At 37.8% G+C, this 14,839-nt stretch overlaps 1 protein-coding gene across 10 annotated transcripts in view; it reads right to left on the minus strand.

Moving 5' to 3' along the window:
• Window positions 1–14,706, minus strand: part of mark3a (MAP/microtubule affinity-regulating kinase 3a) — a 36,662-nt gene extending 21,956 nt beyond the window's left edge. For 4 of the 10 annotated variants that reach the window (XM_022684832.2, XM_022684831.2, XM_022684833.2 and 1 more), the window contains exons 1-4: window positions 13,749–14,706; window positions 8,613–8,807; window positions 7,788–7,841; window positions 928–976 (exon numbers count right to left, since the gene is read on the minus strand). In XM_022684832.2, coding sequence (XP_022540553.2) covers window positions 928–976; window positions 7,788–7,841; window positions 8,613–8,807; window positions 13,749–13,799 — 349 coding nt within the window. In that variant the 5' untranslated portion in view covers window positions 13,800–14,706. The remainder of the gene's footprint in view (window positions 1–927; window positions 977–7,787; window positions 7,842–8,612; window positions 8,808–13,748) is intronic. The other 6 variants (XM_049481794.1, XM_049481795.1, XM_022684830.2 and 3 more) reach the window with 3 other exon arrangements.
• Between the last annotated feature and the right edge of the window lie 133 nt (window positions 14,707–14,839).

Raw genomic sequence — 14,839 nt, forward strand, 5'->3', positions numbered from 1 at the left:
ACTGCAACAAAATAAAAATAAAATGTTATTTTTGCATACGATACGATATGACTCTAACTGAGATATTTTATCAGATTTGTAACATAAGTCAATGATCCAGAATGTCATGATACTAATTATGCACTCCAAATATCGCAATATATTCAGGATTAAAGTAAAATAAATAATAATAGACATACATAATCTGTCTTTAGTAAATATATAATGGGAAAGGAGAACAGTAAAAATATTAGTACCCTAATGTGATAATTAGGAGTGAGTGATATGACACTATCTTTATCTTTAAATGTTCTTTGAAAACATTTTTAGACTTCTAAGAAACTTCCTTGCTTCTTTTGATATTATAATCATATCCGTCCACAAAAAGCAATCAACGCTTCACATCCAAGACGGAACAGAAAGATGTGTGAATCGTGACTCATACTACAGGAAGAACTCGCTAATATCCAGCATTACAGACGTGCAGATCCCCACTGTTTTTAGCACAGACTGATCATGAGGTCCGCAGCAGAGCCTGCACATTTTCAAACGAGAGATGAGCTCGAAACCGCACATCCATCATTACGGCCTTTCGCCTCTGCAGGGGAGAGCACTGCCAGCAAAGAAGCGTCTCCAAGGAAACGTCTCTCTCGCTCTCTCCCTCACACTCGCTCCCTCTCACACATACACACAGAGAAAGGGCAGGATTTCAGGAAGCATTTGCAGCAGCTAGTCTAAATTTACAGAGGGGACACAGAGAGCCGCTTTCTGCGCAGACTTGATGATACGTCTGATTCAACTACTCATTATCTTATTTGCAAGCACCGAATCACGACCAACGCGGAGGAGGAAATTAGAGGAACTCTTTACCCCACATGCCATGTTCCTATAATGACAGAGAGAGAGGCATACAAAGAATGCACACCTTTAGATTTTTTTTTTACTTACCGATATTTGGATGACTTAAAATCTTCATTATTCTGACTTCCCTGAAGAGCTGTGGGATTAAAAAAAAAAGATAATTAATTACACTGGCCTATAAAATCTAGTTTTCAAAATATATTCCAATGTTTTTAGACACTAAATTACCCTTCTAAATTAAGTTGAACCCACTGAATTTGCACATCCATTTTAGCACACGTACAAAACTTGTTTACTCTCTGTAAAGAAGTCCTGCCAATAGAATAGTTTTGAGGTGTATAAAGTTGTTGTTGTTTGGAATGACAGAAATACATCCAATGCATCTACAATGAGGTGGCCGTACCTTGCCAACACTATTGTTGCTAAATGCAATCAAATCCTTATAGCAATGCTTCAAAATATAGTAGAACAGCTTTCTTACTAGCAGACGCAGTTACTCCAACAAAAGCAAAATTAATTATTTTTTAGAATTATTAATTATTTAATATTTCAGTATAAATGACTTTGCAGGTGCCCCAATACTTTTGTCCATACAGAATATTTCACTTGTTAATTCTAAATTAACAAAAGCATGACACAGACTACACTCTAGTACAGCCTACTGAATTCCCACAGCCCCTAATCAGTGTTTGTGTGAGCAGGTACACAGTGTTCTTAGTGAAGTGTGTGAGCGAACAATGAGCTTTTTACATGTCTGTCCATCACAGCAGAGGCCAACGTTAAGTGGTATTCATTATTCATCTACCAACAGACCCCTGACTCTCATCTATCTTTAATAGACAAACGACAGACTTCTCCACTGCTCTGCGGGTGTGTGCTCTTCTCTTCTCACTAATACAGTGAGAGGGTGCAGAGGGTGCTGAAGCCACAGAGCAAGCGTTACAGGTGCGTCAAGAACAGATCACACCACTGATTCTTCTCTGACACACACAGTAACACCCTGTTCTCTGACTCAACACACACTGCTCATCCCGACAGAAAATCTCACAACATTATCCGTTCTCACAGAAACAGAAAGAGAGAGAGAGAGAGAAATGGAGAGATAAAAAGTATGAAAAACAGAGAAAATGGCAGACAGTAAAACAGGAATTAAGAGCAAGATAGAGAGACAGAAACAGAGAGAGGCGAAAGAGACAAACAGGCATAGAGGGACATACATACAGTCACAGGTAGGGGTGGGCGATACGGAATACCCTATAAAACAAGAATACCCTACTGCAACAAAATGAATATTACATTTTAATTGACAATATTATTGCATATATAATATGGCACACCCTAATTGAGATTTCCACAATGTCATGATCCTAATAATGCACTCAATAGATCCAGGACTTAAAATAAACGATACAGGACATATGTAATTTGTCTCTAGTTGATATTTAAAGTGGCAGTCCGTATTATTTTGTTTCTAAACTGAAAGCAGAAGCATTTCTGAGTGTAGAAGGTTTGAAATATTGTGTTTAATGGTACCAGCCTAAGCCTAATATATTTATTCTAAAACCTGGGGTGTCGGGTCGCTTTTTGCGAGAGTTTTTCTGGCCAGGTCACGTGTCTTTACATGCTTACGTCACATGTACAGCCTCTAAAAGAGGATCCGGCTCAGTTTTACTGAACACGAGGGGCTGGTGGAGCAATGGAGACTTCAGAAGGGGAAACTCAGAGCTCAGTAGCTCATTCATTCATAGTAAAAAAACAAAGAAATGAAGGAGTAAGGTATGTATTACTGAGCATGCTGTCTCTCTCTAACGGAACATAAAATGATGCTGTGCTCAGTGCAATTACCTATTCTCACCAATGAGGGCTCTAAATCCCAAAACCTACAGCCATCAGCTTTAATAGAAAATTAAAACAGTGTGAATTTTCCTGATGGTCCATATGGCTCTAAAATAATATCTAAATATTTCAGGGTATTTTTGCAAAAGGGTTAGACAGGGATAGAGAGAGGCAGGCAGATAGACAGACAGACAGACAGACAGGAACAGAGAGACAGAGATAATCAGACAATGTGAGGCAATCAGACTATGAGAGAGATAGAAATAAGTGAGAGCACAAACAGATTTAGGGACAAAACGAATAAAAGAGATTGAAAAACAGAGAGCACAGGAAAGGCAGGGAAACTGTGTGTGTGTGTGTGTGTGTGTGTGTTCGAGCAAGAGACTCTAACAGGTGAACACAGTCGAGGCGGCTGTTAAGAGAGACAAGTCAAAGAAGGGCAGTCTAACGTCATAGTTTGGGAAGGGTCACAGGGTTCACACAGGGTGACACAGAAACACTTTTAACCATATACTTCAGAGGCCAGTCACACACATGCAGCGTCAGACTGTCACCTCTAACAGAAGAAGCTGTTTTCAGTAGGTTGAAGATGATCCGACACTCAACCGATCACAGATCTATTATTATTCTTAACACACATTCTTCATACAGACTAACTAGAGAGCACAGCTTCTACAGGTCTTTCTAGGTTTATCTGTGTCCAGAACTCACCCTGCTTCCCCCTCCCTACCATTCCAAAAGCAGTGTCAGTCTGGATTAAATGAATTCTGGCCCAATTTGTTTGCAGCGTATTGCTGCGGGTCCGCAGGCCTCTCCGTTTACTGCATGGCACTGAGCATAGCAAATTCTGACTGAAATGTGGCTGCTCTAGTCTGTCCTGTTATATTGGGAATGCTCTCTATGGCAATTTAAGAAGCTGTGCTTGTACAACTAAATGCCTGTGTCAGTAATGGATGCACTGTAAAGTCACCGAATTGCTAATTAAAAGGAGTGCGTAGATACATACACTGTATTTTTAAAAGTGACAAAACTAGTATCCATAGAATATTTATATTTTTGGTTTCTGTCAAGTGTGATGTTATATACATGATGGGGATTGAGAAAGCGAGCAGGCAAGGACAGACAAGATACAACAGGTTTAAGTTTTAAGTTAAATAAGACAGTTATGCTTCTCTGAGCAAATCTCAACTGAGACAGCTTGCTACATATGACTTGAGGAGCACGGCTGTGCCACATGATTAGAATAACACTAAGGAGGTAGCTAGCTAGTAAACAGTTTGTCTGGAAAAGCATGAAGTACATTTAGGAATAGGATGACGCTACTAACAGAAATGTATGAATAAGATTGCACTGCTGAGGTATAATTATGACTAGAATGGCACTGCTAATGTAGTTAGTTAGCTTAACGTATCGCCAGAATGGAACTGCTGAAATAAATTTGTGATTATAGTTGCACCAATGAGGTAAATGTATTGCACTTGCACTGGTTTGTCTCCTGGGATGTAATACAAGTTAAGTGGTCAAAAATATATTTTTTAAATGGTAGTTTTGTAATTGCTTTTTGCTTGGCAAGCAGGATAAATGTACATTTACTATGTACATTACTCAATGGTGAGAAAGTAGCTAAATAAAACTAAATGAAAATCTGTGGAAAATCGTTTTTCAATATTTGTGTGTTTGTTTTTTTTGGGGATTAGGCCAAACCAAAATTTTATTGTGGTGCATCTCTATCCTGTTGGTAGATTCACTTTTCTACATATAGTATATAGCCTAGCAATTACACTGTAAATACTTCATAGTAATATCTAGTAAATAATCTTTAAAAAGAATAACAACAAGCCAAGTCATTTTAAGAAATTCAGAAAAAGCAGATTCTCTTCTTCTCATTCTCCCCTCAATGCTCTGTTTATCTCTCCATCTTTCTCCATTCGGCCTCTATTTTTCTCTCTGATCCGCCATCTTAACACCTCTCTGATGACTAAGGAACACTACAGCACAACAACTGCCTTCAGTCTAGGGACAAGAGCGGGCTGGGAGCCTGAACGCCCACACATTCAATTACACAACCTCTTACCCACCGCAAGGTGCACACACACACATACACACATTTATATTAGACAAGTGTGAGCTCTGAAACCAAAGCAACAGAGAACTCGTAAAAACCAGGACTAGTAATGCACCTGTGGTTCTAAATTGCTTCAAAGATTCAGAAACTGGACAGGAGGAAGCCTGTAACAGCAAACGGGAAACCCAGATAACAGAGGGACGAGAAAGAGAGCACTGGCAATAGACCAAGGTGAACGAGGGAAAGCTGAAAACGCGCAGAAAGCACGGACGTTCCTGCTGTGCCGTGCTGGAAACGCCAAATATGAGTCAGAGCTTTTTTGTTTCGGCCTGGCACCAGCAGGCGAAAAATACTGAATATTCAGACTCCTGATCAATAGCACTGTGGAAAAACTAATGGTGGCCGCAGTGCGCTCCTGTGCCCGGCTAATAATAGAGCCGAGGTCGCTGAATGTGCGTGGTAGAGTGGGCACTGGCTCAAACCCCATATTAACCCCATATTATATTAACATCAGTCCGAATATGAATCCCATCAAGCCTCTTGCCCTCTGAACTTCCCTACACTTTATTCCACTTCAGATCGCTTTCTACTTCTTCTATTCTTATGCGTCTCCTCCGATTCTCTCACTCCGCCTACGTCATCAGCCCTTCTGTCTCTTTCCTTATCTCCCCCTCAATACCATCCTGCTGTCCCTCAGTCTCACTTCCCTCCTATCTGCCACCTATCTGTCCATCTGCCCTTGCTCCTTCTCACTCCCTCCCACCAGCTGCCGCAGCACAGCACGAGCCAACAGACTGAGAGTGTAACACGGATTCTCTGCAGATCTACAGATCCCTCAGACAAAATCCACTTCTGCCAACTTTACGTAGAAGAAAACAAACAAGCACAGTCAAATAAACACTAAGTAGAAGGGTTCGCACACTCTTAACATTATATCCAGCAGATGGGTCCAAATGTATATTTGCAATTAGCAATTTAAACAATTAAAAAAATATTTATTGAATGCTTAACATTTTATTATCCCTCCAGACAAACCAAACAAAGCACAAAAACATCTCAGCAGTGACAGACTAATCATTTATTTATTTAATTCTTGTATTTATCTCAGCAGTGAAATTTTATTCATAAACATACCCAGAAATGCTACTCAAGCCACATGAGAGATGAAATTCACACAGAGAAAGGGGTAAGCCATTTATTTGTTGAAAGACAGATGCTAATGCTAAATTAGCTCAGCTAGCCCAGTACAGCTTGTTGTTTTTTTGTCTTATTAGAAAAACACCTGTTTGTGGAGACCCTTTAAACTCGTATTAGGAAGGTTAACTGATGCTAAACCTTTTATTTCATTTAATTTATGCGAGTGTAAAAATTAACATAAACCTGACGTTTGCCAGCTTTCTTACAATTCCCCTCACCCTGTACACAGCAGTACTCAGCCAGGTAGTGATGCCAGGGGATAGGAGAGGAGAGGGCCCTGCCACAACTGCTGAAAGCATCCTAAAATACTGCAATACGACTTAAATAAATACTGCATTTTTCAGAATAAATTATTTAGTCTTTTGCCTTTTATTCCTTTATTTTCTACCAGATGTTTTTTTTTTTTGGCAAATATTGGGTGTATCCCAAAAAGACAATTTGCTAGTGCTTTAGGTAATCAACAAATAACTCTGGATTTTAAATATTACGCAAGATGAATTAAGAACCTCTCTGATGCTCAAAAATCTCAAAATAATAAGGGTGAACTGATGAATGCTTTTTGAAAGATGCGGTGTCTTACAGATTGTGAAAACCACTTAAAGTAAAAAAAAATAGACAACAGGGTACAGTGAGATGGCTCATGTTAAACACTCAACTTACTGCTCTTGTATCAAAGTCGAAAAACAAGTAGTTTAAGGGAAAAGTAGTAGACTGAGTAAAGAGTATAAAAACAAATGTAAACCTGGTATTTATTGGCGCTCTCCCTGTCTTTTCACTGAAAAAAAAATCCTAGAGGAAACACTGGGTATGATCTGATTTTAGTAGTGTCTTTAATATTATGATATTACATATTTTTCATTTCGTTTAGCCCTAATCTGTAGATTATAGGGTTTGTTTTTGGGTTTATTTTGTAGGAGGATGGGATTAGTTATATTACCAAACTTTTAACTGAACCCAATCTGGGTGGACTATAATTAAAGACACTTAACACATAATAACATATTAATAATTGATTCAAGCTTGACCTCAACTTAAAACTTCATAAAACCTAGCAATATGTGCATTGGCAGCAATGCATACTACATATGTTTTTACATAAGAAATAAATCATAAAAGAAGTCAAAGTTTTTGCTGCATCTAGAATGTATAACCATTTCAGATTAAGCTCTGTAGATGCGTACCATAGTACAATAGTTCTCAGAGAGAGAAAAAGCCTGCAGGGTTTAGGTGTCAGACTGCTAATAAATTACTGCCACACAAAAGACCAGCAAATGACAAAACCAATACAATCAAAGCACTGATTCTACAGATCTGTTTTGCCACTGAAGATGAGCAGCTTGAACCCAGCTCTGCTCATGATATGTCTCTGGCCTGAGGCTCACAACAAAGGCAAAAAGATTCTTGTGTAAAATAATCAACCCCTTGAGGAGCACACCCTTTGTGCTCTTCAATTAGGACTGGAATCCTAATGCATAACAATGTCTTTAATTACAGCAAAACTTCAAATACCCATCAGTCTGTCAGCGTTGGGAAACGGAATTAAACTATTTAATTATACATTCACACAATGAAAATAACTACCAGCTCTGATCTGCACCTAACAAAAGCCCACAGACATAATTCCCCCACAGTCTAAAACAAAGCTTCCGATTCCAAAACAACCTCCCTTCCTGAGACGAGTGACATCATTTCCTTCAGAACAAGGACACAAACCTGCTGATTCAAGGCTAGCCCATTGCTTTGGAGTTGACAATGTTTGAAGACCAAAATAGTAATTTTACCAGATGTCAGTTCTAAAGACAACATGAGCAATGCAGTGTTAAATATTAAAGACCATATAAATCCTTACCTTTTGAAGGCTTGTTGGATTCAGTTGCGTCTTGTCAATAATTTTTATTGCCACCTGTATAAAAATAAATCAATTAATAAATTACACGACAACCATTCACCTGCCAATGTATGTCATAGCAAAGTTATCTTATTGCAAATACACATTTTCATTCTGTGTATCCTAAAAGGACAACTCTGAAACTATGCACTTGCTGAAAAAACCTGAAGATTGAAACAACGAATTTATTAAAAAAATAACAATAAAAATAAGAAAGAAAGTAAGTACACAATCCAACAACTTCTGCTGTGGCACACTAAAATAATAAGTGATGAAAACATAGACCAATAAAACAGTCACAATGACAATTTTTTGGACTACATGTTATTGTGAAGAAGAAAAAACAATATTACTCATTTTACAATATTAATAACAATATAACAAGTCATTTTAAGACAATTTAATGTCAAGAATTTAATTATTACCCAATTACAACCTTTCAAAATACAATAAAGAGCTAAAATTGTTATTAAATGTTTAAATATAGTAAGTAAATGAAACTTAAATTAAAATAAAACTGCTGTTGCCATATTTTTTGGTTCACTTATTGTAATGGGCTTTCCTTTGCTCCTGTATTTAATAAAGTGGCTTATTAAGAGACATCATTCCTGATAAACAAAATCAAATATATTATTTAATATAGGTGTTCTGTGTTCATTTAGGAGGGTACAGACTTAGCAGCTGCAGTGTCCAGCTCTGATCTGTTCCAAAAAAAGTGCAGCAGCATTCTGGAAACTGCAGAAAAATGTGTGACAGGAAACACACTCTTCAATTCTGCCCACTCACCTCTCTACCAGTGAGGATGTGACGAGCCAGTTTGACCTTGGCAAAGTTGCCCTTTCCAATGGTTTTGAGGAGCCGGTAATTTCCAACATGAGGATGCTGCTCTTCAGACCCAGAACTTCCTGAATTCCGGTTTCGGCCACTTGACCTAGCAGACCGAGACGTCCCCTCCACTCGGCCATGACCATTAGAAGTGTGCTGTGGATTCAGATCATCAAAATAAACAATTAAACCAAGCACCATAATTGGTGTATAACTTATTTTGCATTGTTGTGGTTCTGTCCTGTAATGATATACTGTTATAATAATACAAAAAAAACTTTACTGTACATACATTATTGATGGAGTGGTTTTACAGTCCAGCAACAGCTAAAATACTGACCATGACATCAATATCATCTTACTAATAATATTTTTATTCATTAATAAACAAGCTAATTGGTTACATTTTTATTAGGTAATTGTGATGGACACTGACACGGTCTGTTTGTCTCTCTCTCACAGATGCACACGCAAACTTTCCATATCAATATATCAAAAATACAGGGTGGAATTACAGTACTGTCTGGCACACAATTTGTTCCATATTAGATAGTCACTGAACACCCTGTTAACTTCACTGTCCCTTAGGTCAACACCATCTTCCACGAACTGCCACACAAATAAATACTCGGAAAACACAGCTGATACTATCAAATCTACACAGCACTACCTTCAACCAGCACTACTGCAGACAAACTGCTATGTGAAAAAGAAAAGCCCACTAAAAATGTCACTTTTATTGAGATACATTTTGGAAAAAAATTAAAATATACATATTGTCTATAGCAGCACAATGCTTGATTCTAAATCAGGCAAAACAACCTAACTTTTTTTTACTCTGATGCTGTGCAGCTGATTAGCCAATGTATGTTTAAAATCTATGGCAGGGAAATGATAGGTTAACGTTGTTAAACACTGGACTGTCAATGATGACAGTCATCCTGAGCAACCAAAATCATTCTGAACATTGGTCCAAGTTGGGAAAAACAGAATAGTACAAAAAGTAAATAATTTGTGGATAAGGACAAAGTAAATTTTTAGCTTAACTAAGATGTAATTTTGCAAACTTGTTTATGCAGCTTTCCAAATATATTGTTTAGTGAATTAGTCAAGATTTAAAATGTGTTTTCTCAGCTGTTTGTTAGCATCATTAACCTAGCATCTCCACTTACGAACTGACTTTATCGGAGGTCGGTAATCATATTTTAAATTACAATTAAATTACAGTACACTAGGCACAGTTTCGGTCTAGGCTAAAGCTAAATGGTATACCGTTTACATATCTATACAATGATACAAACACATGCGGCATAGACACAGCCAAATTGATATTAGTATTGAGGAATTTAGTGTGCACATATACAGGTATAGCCCTAATCTAAGCATAGCCTAAACATGGATTTGAAATACTATATTAAGTTTGAGATTTTTAACTCATTTATCATATCAATAATTTAACATTAAAATTAAAGGGACCTCTTAAAATTAACCCTGCATTATGAAAAAAAATGTATACACATTCAACACTCAATGCTACACTAATCAGATATCAGATAACACACATTGCCTATATATGTGAAGTTACTGAAGAGTTCATAAATTCATAAAACATAAAGCATTATAATACTTTACAAAACATACAAATGTCTATGGTTTTGTTTTAAATATAAAAACAATCCTACTAAATGGTGTTAGCCCAAATAAGCCTGAACAAAGCCTAATATCTATTAAACTTTTTTTAATACATTATTTTATTTGCCAATTATAATTAGGATGTCTCAGAAAACATCTGTTATGGGCAGATCTGCAAAGAAGAGGAATCTTATTACCCACATACCCACAAGTTCTAAAATATATATGTAAAGCTACGAAAGTATTTGTTTTTACATATATACTTGATTTGGTTTGGTTTTGTATGCAGTAAATATAATGTGTCGCTTTTCTTAAACAAAAGTAGTAAACTGAAATGGTTCAGTAATTTGTGCAGCAGCAAAGCAGTTAGTAAGTTGGTGAGCCTCATGTGATACTCTAACAACACTCTACTGTCTCCAGGGAAAGCTGACACTGCACTACACATAGTTTGGCTAAACCCTATACATGGTCAATGGTGCCAACTTCAGGGTTCCACACAGTGAGATCTAACATGCATATACAGAGCTTCACTAAAAAAGAGCAAAGATAATCTTCAAACAATGCATCTGCTCAGCAGTATAAATAAAATTGTTTAATTTGTTAAGGGCCTCCTAAATACGACTACCAAATAAAAAATTTAGGGTAGCAAATTTCACTAACAAAAGATCACATTTTAAAATGTGTCTACTTACAATACCCAACGTTGGGTTTCACATTGGACTGAGACCCTTTCATGTTGGTAAAGTGAATAGCATTGAACCAAACAGTCCTGTCTGCTTTGAAAGAGGACTGGGAACTCATCGATACTCTTATGCGTCGATACCATTACAGAGTGGCCACCCTTTTAACTGAGGTGGGACACCCCTATTGATACGCAGACTGACTGACACCTCCCATTAGTATTTTTTATATGTAGAACAGCCTATGTGGAATTTGTGTAACTCAACAGGTTGGGCAATTTCTAAACATTCGACTGAATGGAAAAGTTTATGTGCAGTCCATACTCTGGTGAATTACTATGTAAAATACTTGTGTCTTCACAAATGTATATCTGACAGTTTTCTTTACATTATATCCAAATCTCATTGTAAATAAACCAATAGAAATGTTTCAATATTGCTTGAATCAAAATCGTTTTACACCGACTTCCACAAGCTTTTTTTCTTCTACTGTAAAGTTGCCATTTTGGATCTTTGACTGACTACAGATAGTAATTCTAAACGGTATGGTTGATTTAAACAGCTGTGTTCTAAGTTATGTACCTAATGAAATATCTAGCTCTGAAAAAAAATTCTAGACCACTTCAGTTTCTGAAGCAGTTTCTCTGATTTTGCCATTTATAGGTATATTTTTGTTTGAGTAAAATAAACATTTTTGTTTTATTCTATACACTACAGACAACATTTCTCCAAAATTCCACATAAATACATTGTCATTTAGAAATTGCTAAAATAACCCAAAAATTTAAAGAGTTCAGAAATCAATGATTGTTGGAATAACCCTGGTTTTTAATAACAATTTTCATGTGTATTGGCATGGTCTCCTCCAAAAGTCTTGCACACTGATTTCGGATAACTTCATGCCACCTCTGGTGCAAAAATGTCTGGTTTTCAATCAAAGAAACTCATAATTTTTAAGTGGTCTCTTATTTTTTTTCCAGAGCTGTATTTAAGCAGAGATGCCCAGAATATTTAGCAACTGAAATAATTCAGCTTAAAAACATAAATTATGTTTTTTTTTTGGTATAAATTATTGTTTGGAATAATTTATACCAAACAATGACCAAATTATCTTGAGTCATATTGTGTTTTGATTGTCTACTGAGATGCTAACATTCAGTGTTCAATAGATTTAAATCACAGTTTTGCAATTGCTTTGTCCTTGAAAATATATATATATATTTTTTTTTATTGTTTAATATTGTGCCAGTTACCTTAGAATATTTGTGTAATAGTGAAAAAGAGGAAAACGTAATGAGAAACTATATAAAAATTTGCTTGGTATTTGGAATTTATCTAAATCTCCCATTTTTTTGTTTCTGGTGAATTCTTCTTTTTAAACATTTTTCAAATGTTGAAATTACATATTTAAAGCCAGCAGTAGTCCTATATTAGATCCACATTATGTAGGTTAAAATAGGTTTATAAACGCTGCACAGACTGCACGAACAAATGACAAATCCAACTGCTGACTGACACAGCAAGGGTCATATAGGAAGGGGAGCTATAGGTGTGGGTGTGTGTACCTGCACATCACGAACCCACTATGCGGACAAGCCCGTGACGCACATATGACATAAACGCATCATGTCCTTGGGAATTCTTTTGGAGATTTTCAATGGATGTGCCAGTCCGGGACTGAACCGGGAAGACTACTGCAGCAGACAGTAATTAATACTCAAGGTTAACAAACTAACGAACGCTACCTGCTTCACTGCTTGATTTCACGCCAATGCGCAATATTCCTCGCTAGCTTTCAATCACACAAAACATAATCACGGACAATTCACTGACTAATCAAGCAGCAACAGCAGCAGCAATGAAACAAACACTGTCAGTGATCTAACCTAGGTTAGCTATTTAACTGTTTAAACTCAAACATATGCTGCTCTCATTAGGGAGAATAAAGGATCAGTCTCTATCCCTGATGCTCCAGACCTCATGCGGAACTCCAGCCTGGTGGCCCATCTGTCTCTAGACTGGTACAATTGTAGAGAAAGATATACAGGTTGTTAGCTAAACTAGCTAATCCACTTAAAGCGCACGGTCAGCACAAAACAACACTGCAGCCTAAACAGGCACACTGCGACAAAACAGGGGAAATATCACAATACAGCCTGTGATAATACTCTGGCCAGCCAATGCTCAGGATCAGTTTCTCTGATTTTGCTATTTTTAGGTATATGTTTGAGTAAAATTAACACTGTTGTTGTATTCTATAAACTACGAACAACATTTCTCCCAAATTCCAAATAAAAATATTGTCATTTAGAGCATTTATTTACAGAAAATGAGAAATGGCTAAAATAACAAAATAGATCCAGAGCTTGAAGATGTTAAATTATGCAAAAAACAAGTTCATGGTTATACAGTTTTAAGAGTTCAGAAATCAATATTTGGTGGAATAACCTTGGCTTTTAAATCACAGTTTTCATGCATATTGGCATGCTTTCTCCACCAGTCTTACACACTGCTCTTGGATAACTTTATGCCACTCCTGGTGCAAAAATTCAAGCAGTTCAGCTTGGTTTGATCCATCTTCTTCTTGATAATATTCAATATTTAGATTTTCAATTCGGCAAAATCAAAGAAACTCAATTTTTAAGTGGTCTCTTATTTTTTTTCCAGAGCTGTATTATATTAGCAAGCTATATACACTGAGCAGCTGTGGCCGCTAACGTGTATGACTAATATAGCGTTAGTAACCTAACTACGATAATAACGTAGAAAGTAAGTCAGCACTTACATTTTCAGTCTTCCGCTCGTTGACGGTGGGCAATGGTGTTCTTGTTGACATTGTTCTGGTGGAAAGACCCCGGGTTTAGACGAAGCTAAAGCAGCAGCTTATTGTGAATGTAGCTGATTAGCTTAGTTGAGCTATGCCTAGCTAACCTCCCAGCTGGCCAAGTTAGGGTTATAGTGTAATTTAACCTAAAGAGAGCTAGTTTAATACACTGTATACCCAAACACCATTTGTTTAGCTAGTTAGCGTTAGCTAGCTTAGCTAGCGTCAGCTGAGCTAGACGGCTTGGCAACGGAAACTTGGTGAAAACTTCAGCTTGGCTGAAACAGCTAGGGGTAGCTAGTTAACGTTCAACGTCCACCGTTCAGGATGTTTTTGTAGTCCCACACCGTTTCTGAGCCATCAGCCAGCTCTATTAACAGTTCCCCCAAACTGTAAATGGCTTAAAAGGCGATACAAAAGCCGAGAAACACTTTGTCCTGCTGTTCTCGGCTTCGTTTCACATTTCGGATGTCCGGCTGCGCTGAACGAAAAAAGCCCCGCACTCAATACGGGCCCCAGCGACCCCTGCGTTTCTATAGTATTTAAAGCGAACAGCTGTTTCTAGCAGCTCGAAACGGTCCCCTTTACATTGGTTTCGCTCTTCGTTCGTAAAGCCGAATGTTTTTCAGCGGTGCTGGGGCCCAGGTGATATTTCTCAGGGTGTAGACTCCATCCACCACCAGCTCCGCCGCCGCCTGCTGCTGCTGCTTCTGCCGCCGCCGCTCTTCGTTAAAGCCCAGATCCAAGATGGCCACCCGGCGGCCCTGAAGAGAGACGGAGGAAGTGAGGACACGCGGGGCTCAGCGCTCATTGGAGCCGCAGCCTCGGTCACTGCGGTCTGTACATTCAAAAGTTAGGTGATGGAAACAGGGAGAAAACATGAGCAAAATATCCTCGTCATATCATAACACATCCCCGACACGCCCTTTCCCATTGAAACCGTCCAGCCAAGCCCCGTATAAGGATCGGCTTTAACAGAGTGGAGCTCCCACAGATGACATCAGCGCAGAGATTAGAGGACTTTAGCCTCAACTAACAGACAATTAAGAAAA

The sequence above is a fragment of the Astyanax mexicanus genome, chromosome 7 (assembly GCF_023375975.1).
Source record: "Astyanax mexicanus isolate ESR-SI-001 chromosome 7, AstMex3_surface, whole genome shotgun sequence".
Classification (NCBI taxonomy): Eukaryota; Metazoa; Chordata; class Actinopteri; order Characiformes; family Acestrorhamphidae; genus Astyanax; species Astyanax mexicanus.